Here is a 19,105-nt window from a genome sequence, read left to right as displayed (position 1 = left end):
AGCATTAAGACAGCCCTTTTATGTCCCTGCCAAAAGGATGTAGTTGATTCACAAGACACGTTACGCTGCTGGCCTCAGGCTCCTTGTCGAATGGTGCTTTATCTGCCTGCCTCTGTCTCTTTGCCGTGTGAGAGTCGGTTCGGGGGAAGCTCACCCGGTGGCATGCGCATGCATGGTCAGTTTGGTTCACAGTGTCATGGCGAGAGGCTACTCCATGCCGCTCCGCAGGATCTGGTTGGCCGCAATCAACATCACGCTTATAATAAAGGCCATGGCAAACGCGCAGATAAGGCTCTTCCGTACACAGGTCTGTCTGTTCTGCTTCTGGGCGTGCACTGCAGGGAAGAGACGGGAAAGATGAGATGCTCGGCCAAAGTAATGTTTTTGCTTTCGACCAGGATCAGCTGAACTCAGAAACCCTTCCTTGCCTCTGATTATTACCTTGGCATGACCCTCTAGTCCACACCTAGCCTTACCTCTCCCCATTGACACCTTTCCACCTTACCTTTCATTGCCCTCTTTGAAGAGGGGTAGAGGGGAGCATCTGTCAGTCCCATCTGGGGCCCCTCAGGTCCCCAGTAGTGGATTTGGCCTAAACCACAACAGCTTCCAAACCACCTTTCCTAACAGACCACCTTCTCATACAGCAGGAGTTCCGTTCTCTCTCACCTTGGCTTTTAAACCCTTCAAACGCTTAAGTTCACCTGTGTATGTCTTCTGAGCTCTTAATGCAGTTCTCTCTATAGTTCTTTAATTGGGAATATCGGTCTTCTGTGAATCCCCTTAGACTCATCCAGGTTTTTCCAGTTACAGGTCAAGTGGAAATGAGCAGAGATTCAAGTTGTGCTCCCTGACAACACTTAGAAAACCACTGTGATACATCCCATGAGTATGCACAGTACGTTAGTCATTTTTCCAAACCGTCTTTAGGTTTCCTGTGCCTAAGCAAAATCAGATTTATTAAGAACCTTTTCAAATGAATGCTTGCAGAATAATTGTCAAAAGAGGCAAGAGTAATTTGCGGCAGTTAAAATGCAGACAGAGTTGGGATTTTTAGCGTTTGACTTATTTAATTTAATTTTTTTTTTTTTTTAAGTTCATCAACGAGGACTCATGCTGTGACTTGCTAAAGGCAGTTCGTGTCTCTGTCTCAGCCTCCCTGCCTATGAATATCAGAACAATATGTGGTATTGGGGTACCGTGAAGATTAATCTGTTTGAAAAGGCTCTGAACTGAGATAACCACAGAAAGCCAGAAGATCCTCACGCACGGGATGGATAGTTCTGCCCTGCCGCTATGGGTAGTAATGCAGTCTTGTTTTGGCCTGAGAAGGGGCGTACCCATCGCCTTTTTCTTATGGATGGTCATGGATGGTCATCGCCTTTTTCTTATGTATGGTGGGACACTTTCAGATGGTTGACAACGAGATCAGAATTACAATAAACCTAAAATGCCACCAGGAAAAGGCTCCGAGTGCCCATACTTGGAAAAGACCAGGAGGATGTTTTTAGAATATATGGAAGAAAACCCCTTGTTCTGATCTAGGCTTGAACGTCACTGCACAGAGAGGTGGGCGCTGTGCCTGCTGCATTTTGAACACTTGTTACATCCCCCCCTCACCTCCTCTGGCCAGGATTTAGCAGTGCCGGTGTCCTAATCCCAGCTCCCACGCGGTCCCCCAGCACCAGGCAGTGCCCGAGGCACGAGAAGCCCTCGTTAGGCAGCACTTTGAGTCCGACCGCCCAGGGCAGGGAAACGCTGCACCACCAGCGCTCCCAGGGACTCGCTATATTCTGTGCAGATAATGAAATCCCCCTTACAGCACCTCTCCTAAATTACTTGCTTTCTGCTGGCACTGCTCTGCTCCTTGATTCCTTCGCTCGCTTTTAGAATGCGCGCAGAATCAATACTGTGCTTCCTTGGTTTTGTGCATGATGCCCCAGCACTCTGAAAAACTTGTTAAATCACAGCTTTAGTTACTTTTTTTTTTTTTTTTTTGTATTATTTCTGTACTTTGAAAACGCTCCCAGCCAGCAGACAAAACAGTGACAGAAGCCAGCATCGCCGTTCAGTGCGGGGCTCTGGTGCTGATTACGGTGACTGGGAGCAGCAGTCGAAGACCGGCCAAGGCTTTTTATGATGGCAACTCTCCTATTCAAAGGAAAAGAGTAGAGCATGTCGAGTGTTTCTTGCAGAAGTGTTCCCAAATCGAACAATTCCTTCAGTCTTCTATTATACCATCAAGTAAAAATAGAGTTTTAAGGCAGCAGGATCCAGGGAAGTCATTGTTACTGTTCTTTACCGACTGAAGGTACACCAAATAGCCATATAACCTACCAAATAACTCCAGAAGAAAGGGGAAAGGTCTGTGTTGAAATGTAGAGGTGTTGCAGACCCAGAGAGACCCTCTTGCTGTTGCTTGGGGCTCAGATGGAATTATTCCAGCAAGAAGATGAGCTTAACATTTCTTCTGCCCCCTTGCCATCCACAGGCAGACAAAGAAGCTGAAATTACTTTCTTCACTGTGAACACAACTACGTGCTGCCCTGTGAATTGCTCTCTTAACTGTGAAGACCCATTTGCCCCTCCTGCTGACTGGTGAGTTTTTGCCCTCACTTCTCTCCTTTCTCCAACTTCATAGATCTTTTAAGCATGGCATATGTGCTTTTTCCTGCTGGTTTCCATAGCTGGCATTGTCGCAGGGCTGGATGTTCCATCTGTTTTGCATTTGGTTGGCAGCTGGAGTTTTTAATACCCACGGGACACGCCGGGGTTTGGACGTGAGCTGGTTCCTTGGACACGGTCAGAGCCTGAAGCATCTCCTCTGGAGATGGCCTGGCCCCTTCTTAGGGGGGAGAGCAGCTCACAGGCTGTCCAATGTAAATGAGATCTCAAGAAGCAAAGGCAAAGCGAGGCTGGGTCATCCTTCATCTTCTCAACATGCAGAGAACGTGCTGGCGAGGAGGACTCACCGTGGCAGCACTAGTGGCAGAGTCAGAGCTACCATCACTATAACTTCTCCACTGAGACATGGGGTTAATGGGTCCAACCCATTTCAGGGTGGATCAGCCCCCTAGCTGTGGCTGCTGGGCTGGTGACCATGCCCAGGGTGGCTTTGGGATGGTGAGGGTAAGTGCTGAGAACCTTCTCGACTGCAGAAAAAGCCTTGCTGACACGAACAGCTACAGTGTATTTACAGTCATAACCCTGCTAAAGGTGAGTGATATTTGCTTTCTCTGGGTGGATGGAGTTATTTTCATTTTAAGAGGTCGGTTTTTCATTCCCAAGCCCTTAGCTGAGGAGCGGATGCTCCTGGTGCTCGTCTGGGGGAAGCAGGGAGGGGAGCTGCGGCAGCTCTTGTGCATCCAGTTAATTTGAGTGTCAGGGCTGAGGATGAAATACCCATGGCAGACAGCATGGGTCACCGTAACCAGCCGGCACTCTTGTTTGCCACGAGCTTAATGTCGTGTTTGGATAAAGGGAACTGCCAGACAAATGATTTTTGTACTATACATTTTTGGTAGTGCAATGTCGCTGCAAACAGTTGTCCTTTTCTTGTGCCTTTTCTCATAAAACAAACACTCTTCTTGGCTCTGAACTTTGTCCTCCTTCCCTCTAAGCATTAATAAAAATCGAGAGAAAGGCAGAAGACATAACCGTGCCTCCCTTCTGGCGGTACTCTTTATCGGCGGGGCTGGTGTGGGCTGCTCGTGCTGAGGAGTTGGGCATTTTCATTGCTTTGCTCTTCATCAAGAAGGCGGCAAATGAAACCCCCTAGAAATGCGTAGGAGGGGAAGTTGTAATGTAAGCCTAGATCTGACGTCTTGCAAACGACTCTCATGTTCAGAGTGAGCTGAACAAAATCCTGGGCTTGTCCCTGACCATAATATGAATATTGTATTTGGTTTAAAGCGTGTGTGTGGTTCTCTGTGTGTATATGAGCGTGGGAGAGAGGGATAAGGTATGTTGTCCGTGTTGATATAGGAAGAATATTACATAGTTGTGAAGACCTTATTATGACAAGAAGCCAAGATGGCAAAATTGTGACGACGACAGAAATTTGTACCGATGGCAACGTGTCCCGTATAGTGCTGTTCAGCACCTGGCGGGGCTGAGCCAGCTAACCCCAGGTATGGAGAAGGGGGAGTGTCTCCGTCCATGGGATGGAGAAGGGTTTCGGGGCTTCTCTTTGATGGCAAGAACATACCCGGAGGTGAGAGTGAGTGGAGATCCCCCGTTTCACCAAGGTACTACAGAAAGTATCTGCTATGTCTCTTCCCTTAGGACCCATTCCCAAATCTCGGCGAAAACCATCGGGGCTCATCTTGGCTTCGTTCCTACCCATAATTAAAGGTACTTCAATGGGGTGGATGAAATGTACATTAAATATACATGTGAGCCTATAAGCTAATTCCTTTAGGCTACCTTTACAGTTGAAAGAAATAGGTGCTTTTTAAGGTGCAATCCTCCCATCCCAAGCTAGCACCTAAAATAAGCTCAAGGAATTATACCCAGAAAGCATCTCCTTCGCTCCACTGATTAAGAAGTGAGGAAAGAGTGACTGACTTACACAGAGACACTTCTGTACAGCCCCATTTAAAGCTAGACCGAGATGCTGTCCAACCTTCGTGACAGCTCTCCCTTAGTGCCGTTGATCCATGCCATGAGGCTCCATCATTTCTGCTTTTGAGCCCTGTAGGGATCTTAGCGTTTGGGAAATGGAAACGCCAAGGGCACAAGTGGGTCATTCCGGTAATGGCATGTCCAGCCTGGAGAGCTGCAGGGACGCAACCTGCTCTCAGCCTGCCTTTCCTGGGAGAAATGCTCGTGTCAAAGCTGCCACGGACCAGAACCGTCCCCTTCTTCTGGGACCCGAAGCAAAACTTTGCATCTTTGTTGACAGTGTTCGGTTGATCTTTATTCTCTGGTGGATATGTGCGTGTGTGTGTGTGTGTGTGTATTTCTAACAACATCTAAAAAAGGGTCTGTTTTGCTTCTAGGTTCTGCCTAGCACCAGCAATGCCAACATCCCACAAGAAAAGCTGTTCTTGCTGTACTTTTGGAAGCTGGGACTTCCAAAATGAGATGCTGAGCATTTAGGTTTTCGGACCCTTTTATTTTTTTTTTTTTTTTTTTTTTTTTGCGACTGGGATAGTTCACCCAAGTACCGAAGCTGAAAGAAGCCCGCGTGCCTCTCGCTGTGGTGACAGCTGGCGCATGTCTCCACTGAATCATCAGGTCAGCGGGGACTAACAACTCCATTCATGTAAGTAAGCATCCCTTCCTCCCTGCTGCTCTCCAGGAGGAACAAAAAAAAAATAAAAATGTTGCTTGGCTTGATTCGAAGAGCGCTGCTGCTCGCCTCCCTCCTGCAGGCTTTTTAAAATTCAGCTGTGCTCTTCTACATCTTTTCTGCAGTATTTAGCAGAGGGTGACTGCGCTGGATATAGCTTCTGAATCCCATTAATTAGCCAGGCTAAGAATTGCGCTAATATTTTTATCCTTTGCTTTGTTTTAAAGACGCTTCAGCGTCTCTGCCTGGTGACCTGTCAGAGGCTATTTGACCCCTCAGATATCAGGATTTGCCCCAAAATGGCCTATGTAAAGTGGCATTGCTGGGGGTGGGAAAGCACAGTAGCTGTCCCAGGGTGATGTGCACAAACCCTGCGATTGTCTGTAGGTGTCTCCCCAGACTTTTCTGCACTTGAGATGATTTGTATCCTTTTAGTTTTCCAACCAGCAATGGTTGGGAGCAGCACAAGTTCCTCTGGCCAAGAAAATCCTTCTCGCACGGTGGCTTAAAATGGGGCACGTTCTTGCCAGTGTTATCTCCGTTCAAAGCGCAAAATCCACTGTAAAAGTTGAAGTTGTGTCCGATCCCAGTTGCTGATCACTTACTCAGTGGTCTTGTGGGACTGCTGAGACAACGTTGTGTTGAGCAACAGCTGCTGATGCGAGCGTTTCCCTTTCTCCAGCTACCACTGAGGGTTGCTCAGACCTTGGTCTTGCAGCCACTCTCCCATGTCTTGAGATGAGCTGTCCTGTGGTGTTACCCGTGTGCCATACTGCAGCCTCACACCAGCGGTCCTGATAGCGCCAAACAAGGGGTGTGCAGGGCTGGAGGGTGCAGAGGCACCATCTCTGCTCATTGCTGGTGTTACAATGCAGAGAGAGGACTCTCCCCAGCCGTTCCCTGGGAGCCCAGAGCACGAAGACCTTTTCTGCTTGTGGAAAGGCAACAGAAAACCGGTGGAACCTAACACAGCTTGCTGGAGCAGGACCCAGTGCCAACGGTCTTTCCATGACAGGCTGAGAGAGACAGGCATATAGAAATATGCACGGGGAAATGCGTACGTAGGGAAATTCAGCCTGTCTGAGACCCTGACCTCAGCATGGGCTGCACAGCCCCCAGCCTGAAGCCCCCCAGAGAAAGGAGGGCCATAAGGCAAAGCACCCACTAGTTCACCCTCCTGCCCAAAACAGGATCAGCTTTACTTAGACCACATGGAAGAAGGCTCACGGCAGCTCTTGAGCTCTCTAAGTGTGTCATTGTTACTTACTCTAAAATAACTCCACGCTAACTCCATGCTTGCCCATTGCATGTCACGGATCACACCAGGTTTTACAGATGAAGCAGAAAGAGAACAATTGTACAGAAACACAGAAACTTTCTCTCTCACCTTCAAACTCTGTTTGGCAGTTGCCAGAGTTTTCGTTTAAACTCTCCTCTTCATTGATAATGATGTTCTCGATGTCCTTCATCGTTAAGTGGTCCCGGAAGGCGTGGTAGAGGATGTGTTTCAGCTCTTCCAGTGTTATCCTCTGCATGTCGAACTGTGGGAAGAAGACCGAGTTAGGCTCAGCCACTGGTAACAAGCATGGTGCTGGGAGGGAGAGAGGCATGTGGGCATGACGCAGTTCCCTGCTCATGGGTTTTTTTTCAACCTCATTTCAACACCTCCATATAACTTTGCAAATTTTGCTCTTTTGGGTTCACTTAACGCTAACAGTGTGAATGTTGCAAATGGGTGTCGCTAGAGCTCTTGCCAGCTTACTTAATGCCGGTAGAGCAGTAGAGAAACACAGCCCCACGCCAGGGATGGTGTTCCAGGCTGGAGATGCAGCAATCCGGTACCAACAGAGAGAAAACCCCGAGAGACTCCCCTGGTAGCCCTTACACCTTGCCATGAGCCACAACCTTGAATCCGCCCCTTTTTTCCTTCTAACCTTCCGTTTGTGCCTGTGTGGTGAGCACAAGGAGAGAACATTTCCCTCTTAGCTGACTTCTGCTAAGGACTGTCTATCCGGTAGGTAAATGTTGTTCTTACACACACCAGGTATCGAAACCAGATGATTTCTGCAGAATCTGTCGAAATGAACCTTTTGCAGCAGAGGAAATTTGCACATGTGTAAGGTTGGTGACATTAATATCTGCTCATGGTACGGAAGAGAGGGCGTTCACGCTGGCTGCTGACTTTCCAGCTGAGGAGACCACTCTCTCTGAGCCATCGGTGCAGTCAGTAAAGAAGGATGGAAACGCTCCGAGTCACCCCCTGTGCTGCAGATGATGACGATCTCCCCTTGAACTCTCAGGCCTTATAGCCCAAATCACGGGCTTGCCTACGGCGAACAGTGAGCACCAGGGCTTGTACACCCTCTTCTAATCCACCCACCTCCCAGAAACCTCAGGAAAGCCAAACACCTCTGGCTTAACGCTGCAGTGGAGGAAAGGTGATGCAGACTCGTGCCTGCTTCTGCAATTGAGAGCGTGGCGATAGCCCGTCATCAGATTGCGTAGCCGGCAGTTCGGGAACGGTACAGCGAGAAATTCCCGCTCCTTTCCCCCCAGCCTGATAAGGGCAGGACAAGCCTTATCAGTTCGGAGCTGCTCGCTGTGTTATCTGAGGTCGTCTTCCCTGAGCACTGCAGCACACCTCATCGCATGGATGCAAAATCATTAATCCTCAAAGCGGCTAACTAAGAAAAATAAATGCACTTTGGTTAAATCCAGGCCCTGAAATATGTATGCGTATCTGTGTGTGTGTGTGTATAGGCAGAGTTGCACACATACATATACATTCATCCGTTTATCCTTAGAAGCACCGAATTCTACAATTCTATTTATTTGTTTATTTCCTGCAACGATCAAAAACCTGGTGCAGAAAATCTGTGGAAAAGGGGACAGCAGGGGCAAAAGCCAAAGTTGCCGGTTTTGCCCCAGATGAGTTCTCTGAAAAGCAAGTCTGGCGGGTTTGGTGGTTTTGCTGCTGTCCTTGTTCCTCGGGGATTCAACATTCCCTAAAAATAGCGAGTGCACCATTGTCACCAGTGGCTCCTCGCTGCACAGTTCAAAGCTGGATTGCAAATCCCCTCGGTATTTAGTCACAAATTTCCAGCCTGCTTTGTTGTGCGTGAGGAAATCTCACCACCCGTATTCCGCTTTTTTTAATGTTAAAAGAGCAAGTAAAACCCAGCAGCTGTGTACTTCACAACCAGTACGATTACGAAAAGCGTTTCTCTTGGCAACTAGAGGTGTGGAAATGGGGGTTAATTCATACGGTTGCCTTACCGCGGTGTTGGGAAGTGTTGTTAGTGGAGGTTTGCAGAGTGCCTTGAGGCTGCCCAGTGTTTGCAGCCCTCCCGGTTGGCTTCCTGCAGTGCTGATTGCACACCAGCACCGTGGAGGTAAAAGCAGTGGTTTCTCATCTCCCGCCCAACCGTGCATTCCTTTGGGGTCTTTGTCTTGGGGAAACTCAAATCGGAACTCGAGCCCCAGCATCTTCCTGGGTCCACCCATGTGCCAAGCCCATAACCTCATCCTAGTGGCCACTTCATATCAAGAGGAGCGGCCCGTCTGCATGCGGTTACCCCACGCCACCTCATCAGGGTGTGATGTTCAACCTGTGTTGGACCTCTCTTCCTGTTCTTGGCTCAGGGGCAGTTCTCTGAGGCCACTGCAAACTTTTTTTGCTGTAGTTTATGGGTTTGATTTTTCCCCCTTCAGGGAACACTCTTTCTAGAAGCTGTCCAAACCCTGTGTTCATCCATCACCAGATGGATGCTCACCCCTGTGAGTGCTTCACAGCCCAGAGCAGTCTCTGAGACCTGCTCTTTGCTTGAATCCTTCTTTAAGGATATCTGCAGGGCTGTGGGAGCCTCCTTACTGGGAGTGCTCACAGACTTCACGCAGGCAGGGTAGCCGAGGACAGGGCACCTCCCATACGGTCCATGCATCCCGCCCTTGTGGAGAGTAAAAGACAATCGACTGCTTCAGGATCTGCCCCACTATGTCCCGAGATGACTGTGTTGGAAGAACAACAGCTTCGAATCAGCCTCCTCCTCCTTCATGTCTGCCTCCAGAGCTTCAGGTGGGGAAACTCACCTCGGGACACACTGTTGCCTATGTTGACATAGGCTGCTCCTTTCTTCTCGCTCTTACAAGTCTTTGCTGGTCTCCTGCTACACCAGCATTGCCACTGACAAGCTTTCATGGAGTCTACTGTGATGCTACCTGTTGCTTTGCTTCAAGCCGCCTGGGTTACAAACACAACCATGGTTATCATCTAATCTTAATGATGTGGAAACAGTAATGACTTGTGGGTTTTTGGGTCTTCCTGCACCTGTCTAATGGGAAATAATTGTTCTCTTGATGAATCCGCATCTGTTGCTGCATCTCCAGCTCTTCCTTTTGAGCTTTATACTTATATAGGGAGAAATTATTTTTTTATGTTTCCATTGTCATTCTGCCTTTTAGGAAGAGGAACCATCTCAGATGGGGTTCAAAATCACCCTTGTTGGCTCATGTACCGAGTGTTCGGCCTGTTGGCAAGCATAAGGTCGTTGCTCCTGCTTTGCGCTACGCTCTGGTACTTGGATGCAGGAGACATGTCCTCTGTTAGAAATGTGTCAGCACAGGAGTTTTCGTCCAGAACGGGCTCAAGCTTGGTGCAGCCCGAGACAAGGCTTTGCATTGGGTTTGGGCTCCCAGGTAATTTCTTCTATTATCATTGCTCTCCAGTCTGGCAGTTTCCCTGATTCACTTTTCAATTACTCCGGGTTTTTATTGTTATAATGACAGTAACCAGGGAGCAACTCTTAACTTTTATTGGCTCCGCTGAGAGGAAAACTGGGACTGCTGCAAGCCGAAAACTTTCGATAGGATTTATAATTAGAAGAAATCAATGAAGCTGCTTCTGAACCGGTGCTCTTGGAACACACTGTAAGCAGTGATATAGAAACAAACTGTGCCTAATGCTGAGGCTCAGATGCCCCAAGCGATGCAGTGAGAGCCCTGAATGAAAACCTGTACACGTACAGGTATGTTTGACTTCTATGGAGAGCACTGGGAATTGTCCACTGTAGTTTCTGATGGACCTCAGTAACTGTCCCCAGCAGAAACATCTCCTGGAGTTGGAGGATGCTGTCCTGAGAGACCGCTGGAAGGGAAAGTGGACCTGATCCAGTCCAGCCTGTAGCTTCCTGACTCCTCCTTGATTTAAATTTCCTGCAGGGAATGAAAGCAGAGTCCCTTCCAGTTCCTTCAGTCTCCCTACCCCCAGTTTCCAAAGTTTGCAGCTGACTGACAGCTGCCGTCCCTGCAGAGTGCTGCTTTCACTCCTGGCACCTTTTTTCAGATACTTCTGTGTCCTACCTGGGATGCTCTCCTTCTGCTCTATGCAGGGAAACGACCCTAGGCGAAGAGCTTGCCTCTTTGAAGAGTTAAATGCTGAAATATTACTTATGATCATTTCCTTTAATATTAGCTTTGCTTTATTGAAAAAAAAAAAAAAAAAAAAAAAAGCGTGGGAGGCTCCTCTCTTGAATCCTAAGTTGGCCTCGCTGCTGTGCAGACGGGGTGATGCCAGGCCGGGACCCTGCAGCAACGTGAGCGGGGCCGCTGCGGTGAGCTGCAAGATCTTTTGAAGCCGCATCAATAAAAACGCTCTTCTCAACAAGAGGTGGGACCGGCTCCTCTGGCACTGATGGTTTTATCTCGGAGACCGCTTGGATACTTATTTTTCCTGAGACTATTTGGCACAGGTTTCCCATGTAAGCCATCTAAAAAGGTCATCTTGGGCTGTTGAGGGCTCCAAGTGGAGACTGAGACAGCAGCGGGAGAGTAAGCTGTTGCCTGGTGCTTTTGAAATTCAGGTCTCCAAAACCGAAAGTTTCATAGAATCATTTAGGTTGGAAAAGGCCCTTAAGATCAGCGAGTCCAATCATGGGCCTAACACTGCCAATTCCACCACTAAACCGTGTTTCTAAGCGCCAGGTCTACATTTCATTGATTTCTCGTTTGGGGCAGCCCTTGATAATCTCTGATTAATGAGATAACGCCTTTGCTTTGCCCTCAGCGCGTCAGGCCACGGGTTGCCTGGAATACCTGCAAGGCAAACGCAAACCGGCTCTGCCCGCACTCGCAGCCGACTGCCACCGCGGGCGACGTGGCCCCAAAACCACTCAGCCCCTGCGCGGAGCAGCCGGGCTCCGTGCTGCCCTAACCACAGTCACGTCGTTTCTGGGCGGCTCTGAACACGGCAGCTCTGCGAGCGCTCGCAGCCGACTGCGCAGCCGTTCCTCCAGCCAGACGGGCTTCGAGCTCGTAAACTACTGATCTGGGATTTTTCTATAGGACCGACGTTTCGCGTTGGCCGTATATTAAAGCACACAGCCCCAGCGCGCTCCGTGCAGAATGTAATGTATTCCCACCTCTGCCTGGGGGTTGGATGAATGGCCAATTCGTACTGACTGTACCTCCCAGATAAGCTCAGCCGCGGATATTTTATAAGGAGAGGAAAAGGGCGCCTGCTGGAGAAGCCAGGAGCCCGGAGGGGCGGGGGGACCGCGCTCTCAAAGGGAGCCGGCTCCCGCAAGCGAAGCTGTGTCTGCAGACGGGGTCTGCCGGGCGTTGAAGGCTGCGGGACTCGCTGCTCGTGCCTGAGAGGCAGTGGGTGCCCTTCCAGTCCTGCACCGTGGCAGGCCCCCACTGTAAAAGCTTGTATATATTTTATATATATATATATATATATAAAGAAGTATTATTATATATATATAAAATAAAGTGTAAAGTATAAAATGTGTATGTGTGTGTATATATATATAAAAATATGTAGGAACATATGAAATATTTTCTAAATGGCCAGACACACCCCCCCCTCCAAATTCTGAAGGTTCCTCATTATATATTTTTCTATCACAGAAAACATGCCACTAAAGGGAGAACATTTGCCAGCCCAAGACCTGGAGCGACTCTCATGCCCCCCCCCCCCCCCCCGGGACAGACGGACAAAGCCATTAACAACCTGTAACACACTACTGGTTTTAAAGCAGCGATGGTTTCTTTCTGTGCTCCCCCAAACCATGACTACCATTGCAGCAAAGCTGATTTCCTCTGCCCCCCCCCCCATCCCCCCGCCCCTCGCTGGCCCACACATCCACTGAAGGAGGGGTGGGAGTCCTACAGCACTGGCAATGAAAGCACAGAAGATCCATTTAGCTCTGCTCTGTACGCAGGTTCCTGTCGAGGCTGGCTGACTACGTGCTACAAGCACGTATAGGAGGGGTCATTTTTTCTTTTCCCCATCACTACTTCTTTTCAGCCTCCCACCACCTGCTCCATGTCAGCCCACTTGCATGTATGGCCCAGGGTGAAGCCTGCAGAGGTCCCTCAGGGCCGCTCTGTGGGCTGCGGCAGGGCCTGGGGCTGTTCCCACATGTGCACAAGCACCTTCTCTATCTGGGGACCATTCCTGGCCATCTGTGGAGCGCTCATGTCGCCCCGGTCTCAGCTTGCTGCCCTTCCATGGCGGGGCAGGAACGAGAAGATGGGGCTATGCAAGGGAGAGCACGTGCTTCTGGATGGCTGGAGAGCAGCCCTGAGGAGAAGGACCTGGGGGTGCTGATTGATGAGAAGCTCAACATGAGCTGGCAGTGTGCAATCACAGCCCAGAAGGCCAACCGTATCCTGGGCTGCATGAGAAGAAGTGTGGCCAGCAGGGCGAGGGAGGGGATTCTGTCCCTCTGCTCTGCTCTGGGGAGACCCCACCGGGAGTACTGCCTCCACCTCTGGAGCCCTCAACATAGGAAAGACATGGACCTGGTGGAGGGGGTCCAGAGGAGGCCACAAAGATGCTGCGAGGGCTGGAGCCCCTCTGCTGGGAGGACAGGCTGGGAGAGTTGGGGGGTTCAGCCTGGAGAAGAGAAGGCTCCGGGGAGACCTTATAGAAGCTTTCCAGTCCCTAAAGAGGCTCCAGGAGAGCTGGAGAAGAACTTTTACAAGGACATGTTGTGGTGGGATGAGGGGGAACGGCATCAAACTGGAAGAGGGGAGATTTAGATTAGATATTAGGAAGAAACTCTCCCCTGTGAGGGTGGTGAGCCCCTGGCGCAGGTTGCCCCGAGAAGCTGTGGCTGCCCCATCCCTGGAGGTGTTCAAGGCCAGGTTGGACGGGGCTTGGAGCAACCTGGGCTGGTGGGAGTTGTCCCTGCCCAGGGCAGGGGGGTGGCACTGGATGATCTTCAAGGTCCCTTCCAACCTAAACCATTCTACGATTCTCCGTGCACCAAGTGCAATAGTGACCCCCCACCTCCTCCCAGTTTAGCTGTGTGCCTCTGCTGCTGGGACAAGCCTCCTATGAGTGGGCTGAAGTATGATAACCCTCAGCAAAGACCAGAGAGGGCCACCTGCCCCTCTGTGCTGTCAGCTCCCCTGTAGGGAATCTCATCTGGGGTAAGAGAAGCAAACAAATGTCCTCACCTTCACCTGGGGTGGTTGTGGGAGTGGAGCAAACAGCACCTTTCCCTTGGGATGCCCGTTGGAGGCAGACCGCCTGGCAGGGGAGTCAGAGGGCACTGTCACCCAGCTGAGAGGAGCTCCAGAACTTGGGTGTCTTCTCTGCTGAGTGGCCACCATGCAGGTCTGTGTCACCATCCCAGCACACAGGTGGAGATGGGGCTTTTTGCAGGACATCAGGTATAAATTCATCCTTGGCAGCTCCCAGCTGCCTCCACCAACCCTCACCAGCCTGTAAGAGGGAGCGGAGCTCTGTCCATCTATGGAGCATCTCCTCCTCCCGGGAGATGATGTCGCACAGCTCTGCTGCTGCGGAAAAACGTGGTGCCATCCTGCCAGGAGCTGGAGTGCAGGACTGAGTGCCCTGCTTGCCCTGGCTGCCAGCCGCCGGCGCACCCCCAGGGTGTTTCTGCATCCCCCTCTCCCATCACTCACGGGGACCACAATGCTGCGCTTGTCCCCATCCATACACACGCGCTCCCAGCACTGGGAGCACGCAGGCTCAAGGAGCCCAGCAGGAATCAGTTCCCACTGTAGAAATAAACTGACATCCACGTGGCGGTTGGGGCTGCGTGACACCACGCGTGCCTGTCTGCTCGTTCGAGCTGTCCCGGTGTCGGCGGGATGTGCCCCAAGCCACCCTGCCCCGCAGCCATCCCTGCACCCCGCCGCTCCCGACAGCTCCTCCGCCCCACGCTGGGCACAGGGCGGCTGTCATCCCGGTACCGCTTGCTTACACAGCCTTTGGGAACAGCCGGCCCCCTTGACGCTGTGCCGGAGCACCGCGCCTGCTGGGGAGCGGGAAGGGGTAACAAGCTTATTTCCATAGTAACAGGCTCGTTACTGCGCTGGCTAACGGGAGATTGCTCCATTCTTCCTGGCAGCTTTGTCAGCAGGGAAATCGTACACACATTGATAAATTAAAGTCAGGTTTAAGTGCGTATTCACAGCACCCTTAAGCCCGAGTGCCTGGCTGAAGTTTGCCCTATAAAATGATGTGGCATTCAAAACCAACCTGGCCCGGGGGTAACCCCCCGTGTGACCCCCAACCACCCCGCAGCCCACGCAGGACCATTGAGGAGCACCGCCGGGATGCCCACAGCCCTGCAAGAGGCACCGACATCTACAGATTACACACTATTCTGTGTATGGGTCAAACCAACCTCCTTTACCGCCTTGTCTGGGCGGAGCAAGACCATGCCAAGAGTGGTGGTCTCTGCCAAAGGGTGTATGGGGTGAGCGCGTGAGAGCTCTCCCCTGTGTGTCTGCCAGCCCGAAACCCAGGGCAGGAAAGTCCTGCACGGCCCTCCGCAGCGCTCGGGAAAAGTGTGACTGATGCTGGGAGCTCCTGGGGGGCCGGGGAGCAGGACAAGGGGGTCAGGGTGGCCCAGGCTGGTGCTCAGTGTAGGAAACCTGTCTGACGGTGTAGACAAGGAGGAGAAAGAATAAGTAGAAATGAAAGACGGAACGGATGCTCTGAGAGCACAAACGCCCACCAGCTTCCTTGTTAACCTTCTGGAAATGTTTTGGAGGCAGTCCTGGGCCTGCTGTGTACCAGAGGCAAGAAGCTATCCACTTTGAGGAGGTCACGAAGGCTCACAGCAGGCAACGTGCCTGGTGACCGTAAGCAAGGCTGGGGTGCCCTCCCCAGCTCCCCGCCGGCACCCCTGCCGCCCCCCATCCCCATCCGTGTCATCCACAGCCCCCCACCAGGAACTGATGTGCAACCAGTTCAGATTTTCACAGCTTGGCATTTTCCTATGTGGAAAATAACATTTCATCTTAAAAAAAAAAAACAACCACAACTCATTCCAATGCTAAATATAATGAAAAGAATCACCTTTGGCCTGCATAGTGGGGATGGAGATGGGTCCCTCACTCCATCCTGCTGCTTGCAGGCTGCACTGGTAGCTTGGAGCTGGTGGCTCAGTACCATCCAGTGCACCGGTGTACATAGCCCTTTCCCTGGGCACTTATACCTGAACCACTGCAATAAGGCAACAAACAATATCGAAAATCATTTACAAGGCAAAATTCCTGCGAAGCTGCCCAGCTCAGAGCTGGTCACTCACATTCAGCCCGAGTGCTCTGCACCCCTCTCCCGCTCAGTCTGGAAGCACTCCTCTCCTTTGTCCCAATGGTCAGGATGCTTCAAATACCGTTTTTCTAAATCTTTCTGCTGCTACATCTTATTTCTGTATTACTTCCTCCCCGCTATTGTTACACATTGTGCATTCAGAGATAGTTAAGCAAAGCTTTTTTACACTTGTCTTCCTGGCGACGGTGACCATTTGCTGCTTTCCCCATGCGCTGTCCTGCTCACTGCGCACCCCCATGTCTGATTATAGCTGCTGCCGATGGCTCGGACATCCACACCGTCACATGCTACTTCAGGTCTCAGAGTTACTCAGCAAACCAACGTTTGACAAGCTGAAATGTGGGTCTGTCCCAATTCACGCCCACAGAGCAGGGGCTGGGGGAGGGATGGGTAGCCCCCATGAGTCCTACGTGTTCAAGTGCTCACCACATCTCCTCCCGTGGTCCGTCTCTGGCGCCCTAAAGATGGTACTGGCTTTGCTTGCCATGTCCCAACCCTTTGACAGGATGAGGGGCAATGGGCACAAGTTAGAACATAGGAAGTTCCGTTCAAATACACGGAAACACTTCTTTACGGTGAGGGTGACGGAGCACTGGAACAGGCTGCCCAGGGAGGGGGTGGAGTCCCCTTCTCTGGAGATTTTCAAGACCCGCCTGGATGCAGTCCTGAGTAATGTGCTCTAGGCAATCCTGCTTTAGCAGGGGAGTTGGGCTAGATGATCTCTAGAGGTCCCTTCCAACTCTGAAGATTCCATGATTCCATGTACCTGGTGTGGGGTTAGAGCATCCCTCAAACCTTCTGGTTACATGGCACAGGATTCCGGGGACACGAGCCAGTGCACCCAGCACGTTCCTAAATTGAACCCGTGAAGACACTGTCGTTTGAATCCGGTGATGGAAAACGCTGCTGACAGCTGGGCTGCAAAGAAGTTCTCGTGTGTAGTCCCGGCTGTACAAGAATGAACCTGGAGACGCAGCTCCCTCTGCTCCATCTCTCCAGCCGGTGAGGCTGGTGCCGTCCTTTACCAGCCCCAGATTTAACTCTGCGGCGTGATGTTTTAAGCAGGGGAGTGGGTCATCGGCTGTGCCGCTGCACTGATCTCCTTGCTTTGCAGCCGGGTTATAATGATTTAATAACTGGGCTAAGAGAAATAGGCCCCCTGATAGGTAAATTGCAGTAACACCTCCGCAGAAAACACAGTTGGAATATTAATCCTGGGCCCATTCAATTAAGTTTAAATAGTTTAACTAAAACGTGGAGAAGTGTTGTTGTAATTTTTAATTTTTTTTTTTTTAATTAGAGAATGCTCTCAGGCTGAAGTACAAATTAACAGGCTCTAACAATTTCTTTTGCCTCCGTTTAAAGCTCCTACACCTCGACAACAGGCTCCAGTCTGATCCCAATCAAAGCGCATACAGAAATAGGTCTGCAGCATCTTGACCTTTGATGCGAGGCCTCCGGGAGCCTCTCGGAGCAGCAAACTCACAAGATTTAATTAGGGCTAAAGCTGGGAATTCACATTTGGGAGTGAACGCCTTCAGCCTACCCCGTAGATATGGAGTTTCTAACGGATTCATCTCCCCCCAGCCTAAATCCATCAGCGGGATGAGGTGAAACGTGCTCTGGGCAGGTGATGCCCATGTGTCCTGCTGCAGGCAGCGGACTTTAGGCAGTCCTGGTCGTGCACCCCCTCATTTAATTGATGAGAGCATGACAAGGGGGTTTTGTGGTAGGTCACTGGGTGGGGGTGCAAAACAAACATGTTCTGCAAGAGAAAAAGGACCCTCATTCCTGGAGTGTGTCCAGAGGAGAGCCACGAGGATGATCCGAGGGCTGGAGTACCTCTCCTATGAGGAGAAGCTGAGAGAGTTGGGGCTGTTCAGCCTGGAGAAGAGAAGGCTCTGGGGAGATCTTATTGTGGCCTTCCAGTCCCTAAAGGGGGCCTACAGGAGAGCTGGGGAAGGACTTTTTACTGGGGCATGGAGTGATAGGACGAGAGGGAATGGCTTTAAACTGGAAGAGGGCAGGTTCAGATTGAACATTACAAAGAAATTTTTCCCTGTGAGGGTGGTGAGGCACTGGCCCAGGTTGCCCAGAGAGATTGTTGAGGCCCCATCCCTGGAGGTGTTCAAAGCCAGGCTGGAGGTGGCCTTGGGCAACCTGGGCTGGTGGGAGGTGTCCCTGCCTATGGCAGGGGGGTTGGAACTCGATGGTCTTCAAGGTCCTTTCCAACCTAAACCATTCTGTGATTCTTTGCCCCACAAGATGCTCCTCCATCAGGGGGAGGGCAGAGTGGTCTGCACCCCAGGGGACGTGCCGGAACCCTCGGGGGACAGCAGCTCCTGCGTCTGGCTCCGTGTTCACGTCGAGCAAGGAGGTGAGGGGACTTTGATGTGCATTAGCTGCTCCAGAGGTAACGCTGGTGCCATGCGAGGTGCCAGCCAAGCAGACTCACAGAGCGGGAACGCGGGCTGCTGCTTTTTGACAATAACGATAAGCCTGACACCCGGCAAGCACAGAAAGATTCTGGAGTGCGGGAAAGCCAACGTCTAGCAAAAATAACCTGTCCTGTCCGCCTCGCAAAACAGATCGAGTTCAACCCACCGCTCTTCTCCCCATTTTTCGTGCACAGCCGCAGGCAGCATCACTGCCCAGAGAGGCGATCTTTAAGCTGCTTCTGAATTAGATCAGGCAGCAGAAACCCGAGCGAAGTAATGACCTGGCCGTGCAGCCCGGCTGCCGAACGTCTCCTGAAAGCCAAAGGAAACCAATTTTTTTACTTAACAGTTACAAACGTTTCGAGAACGCCAGGAGGAGTGGATTAGAAGGTGAGACATGTTCCTGAAATGTGTGAAGGACACTAATAATTAATAAAAGCTTTACCACGGAGACCAAGAACTCGAGGGGAACTTGAGGCATCCTTGACACTGCAGATGATGGTTAACAAAAAAATAATAACGAGGCAGCCAACAGACCTTCTAATACTGCTGTATAGCACCAGACAGAGCGAAGATAGATGGAGAGCAGCTTCTCAGGCTGCTCTATTTACCCAAACTACATTCGTCTTTTAGGTTGGGTCTCCTTGTTTCATAACTCAGGATAATCAGCTGGCCCCAAACCCCAGTGCAGGCTGCGATGCTCTGTGCTGCGGTGGGTGCAGAATAAATAGTGCTTTATAGGTCGGGTTTGCTCTGGGGTGACGGTCGCCAAATATA

The 19,105-nt window shown here is 50.9% G+C and overlaps 1 protein-coding gene across 1 annotated transcript in view; it reads right to left on the bottom strand.

Annotated features, from left to right (window-relative positions):
* Positions 1-207: 207 nt before the first annotated feature.
* CALN1 (calneuron 1) overlaps positions 208-19,105 on the bottom strand; it is a gene marked incomplete at both ends in the record, with an annotated part of 115,706 nt that continues 96,808 nt past the window's right edge. The window contains 2 exons of the mRNA XM_082493260.1: positions 208-335; positions 6,663-6,834. Of these exons, the coding sequence (XP_082349386.1) occupies positions 208-335; positions 6,663-6,834 (300 nt within the window). The remainder of the gene's footprint in view (positions 336-6,662; positions 6,835-19,105) is intronic.

This window comes from Vanellus vanellus (assembly GCF_965231255.1).
Source record: "Vanellus vanellus genome assembly, chromosome: 19".
NCBI lineage: Eukaryota > Metazoa > Chordata > Aves > Charadriiformes > Charadriidae > Vanellus > Vanellus vanellus.
The sequence above is the reverse complement of the archived record's forward strand: the minus strand, read 5'-3'. Positions and strand labels throughout refer to the sequence as shown.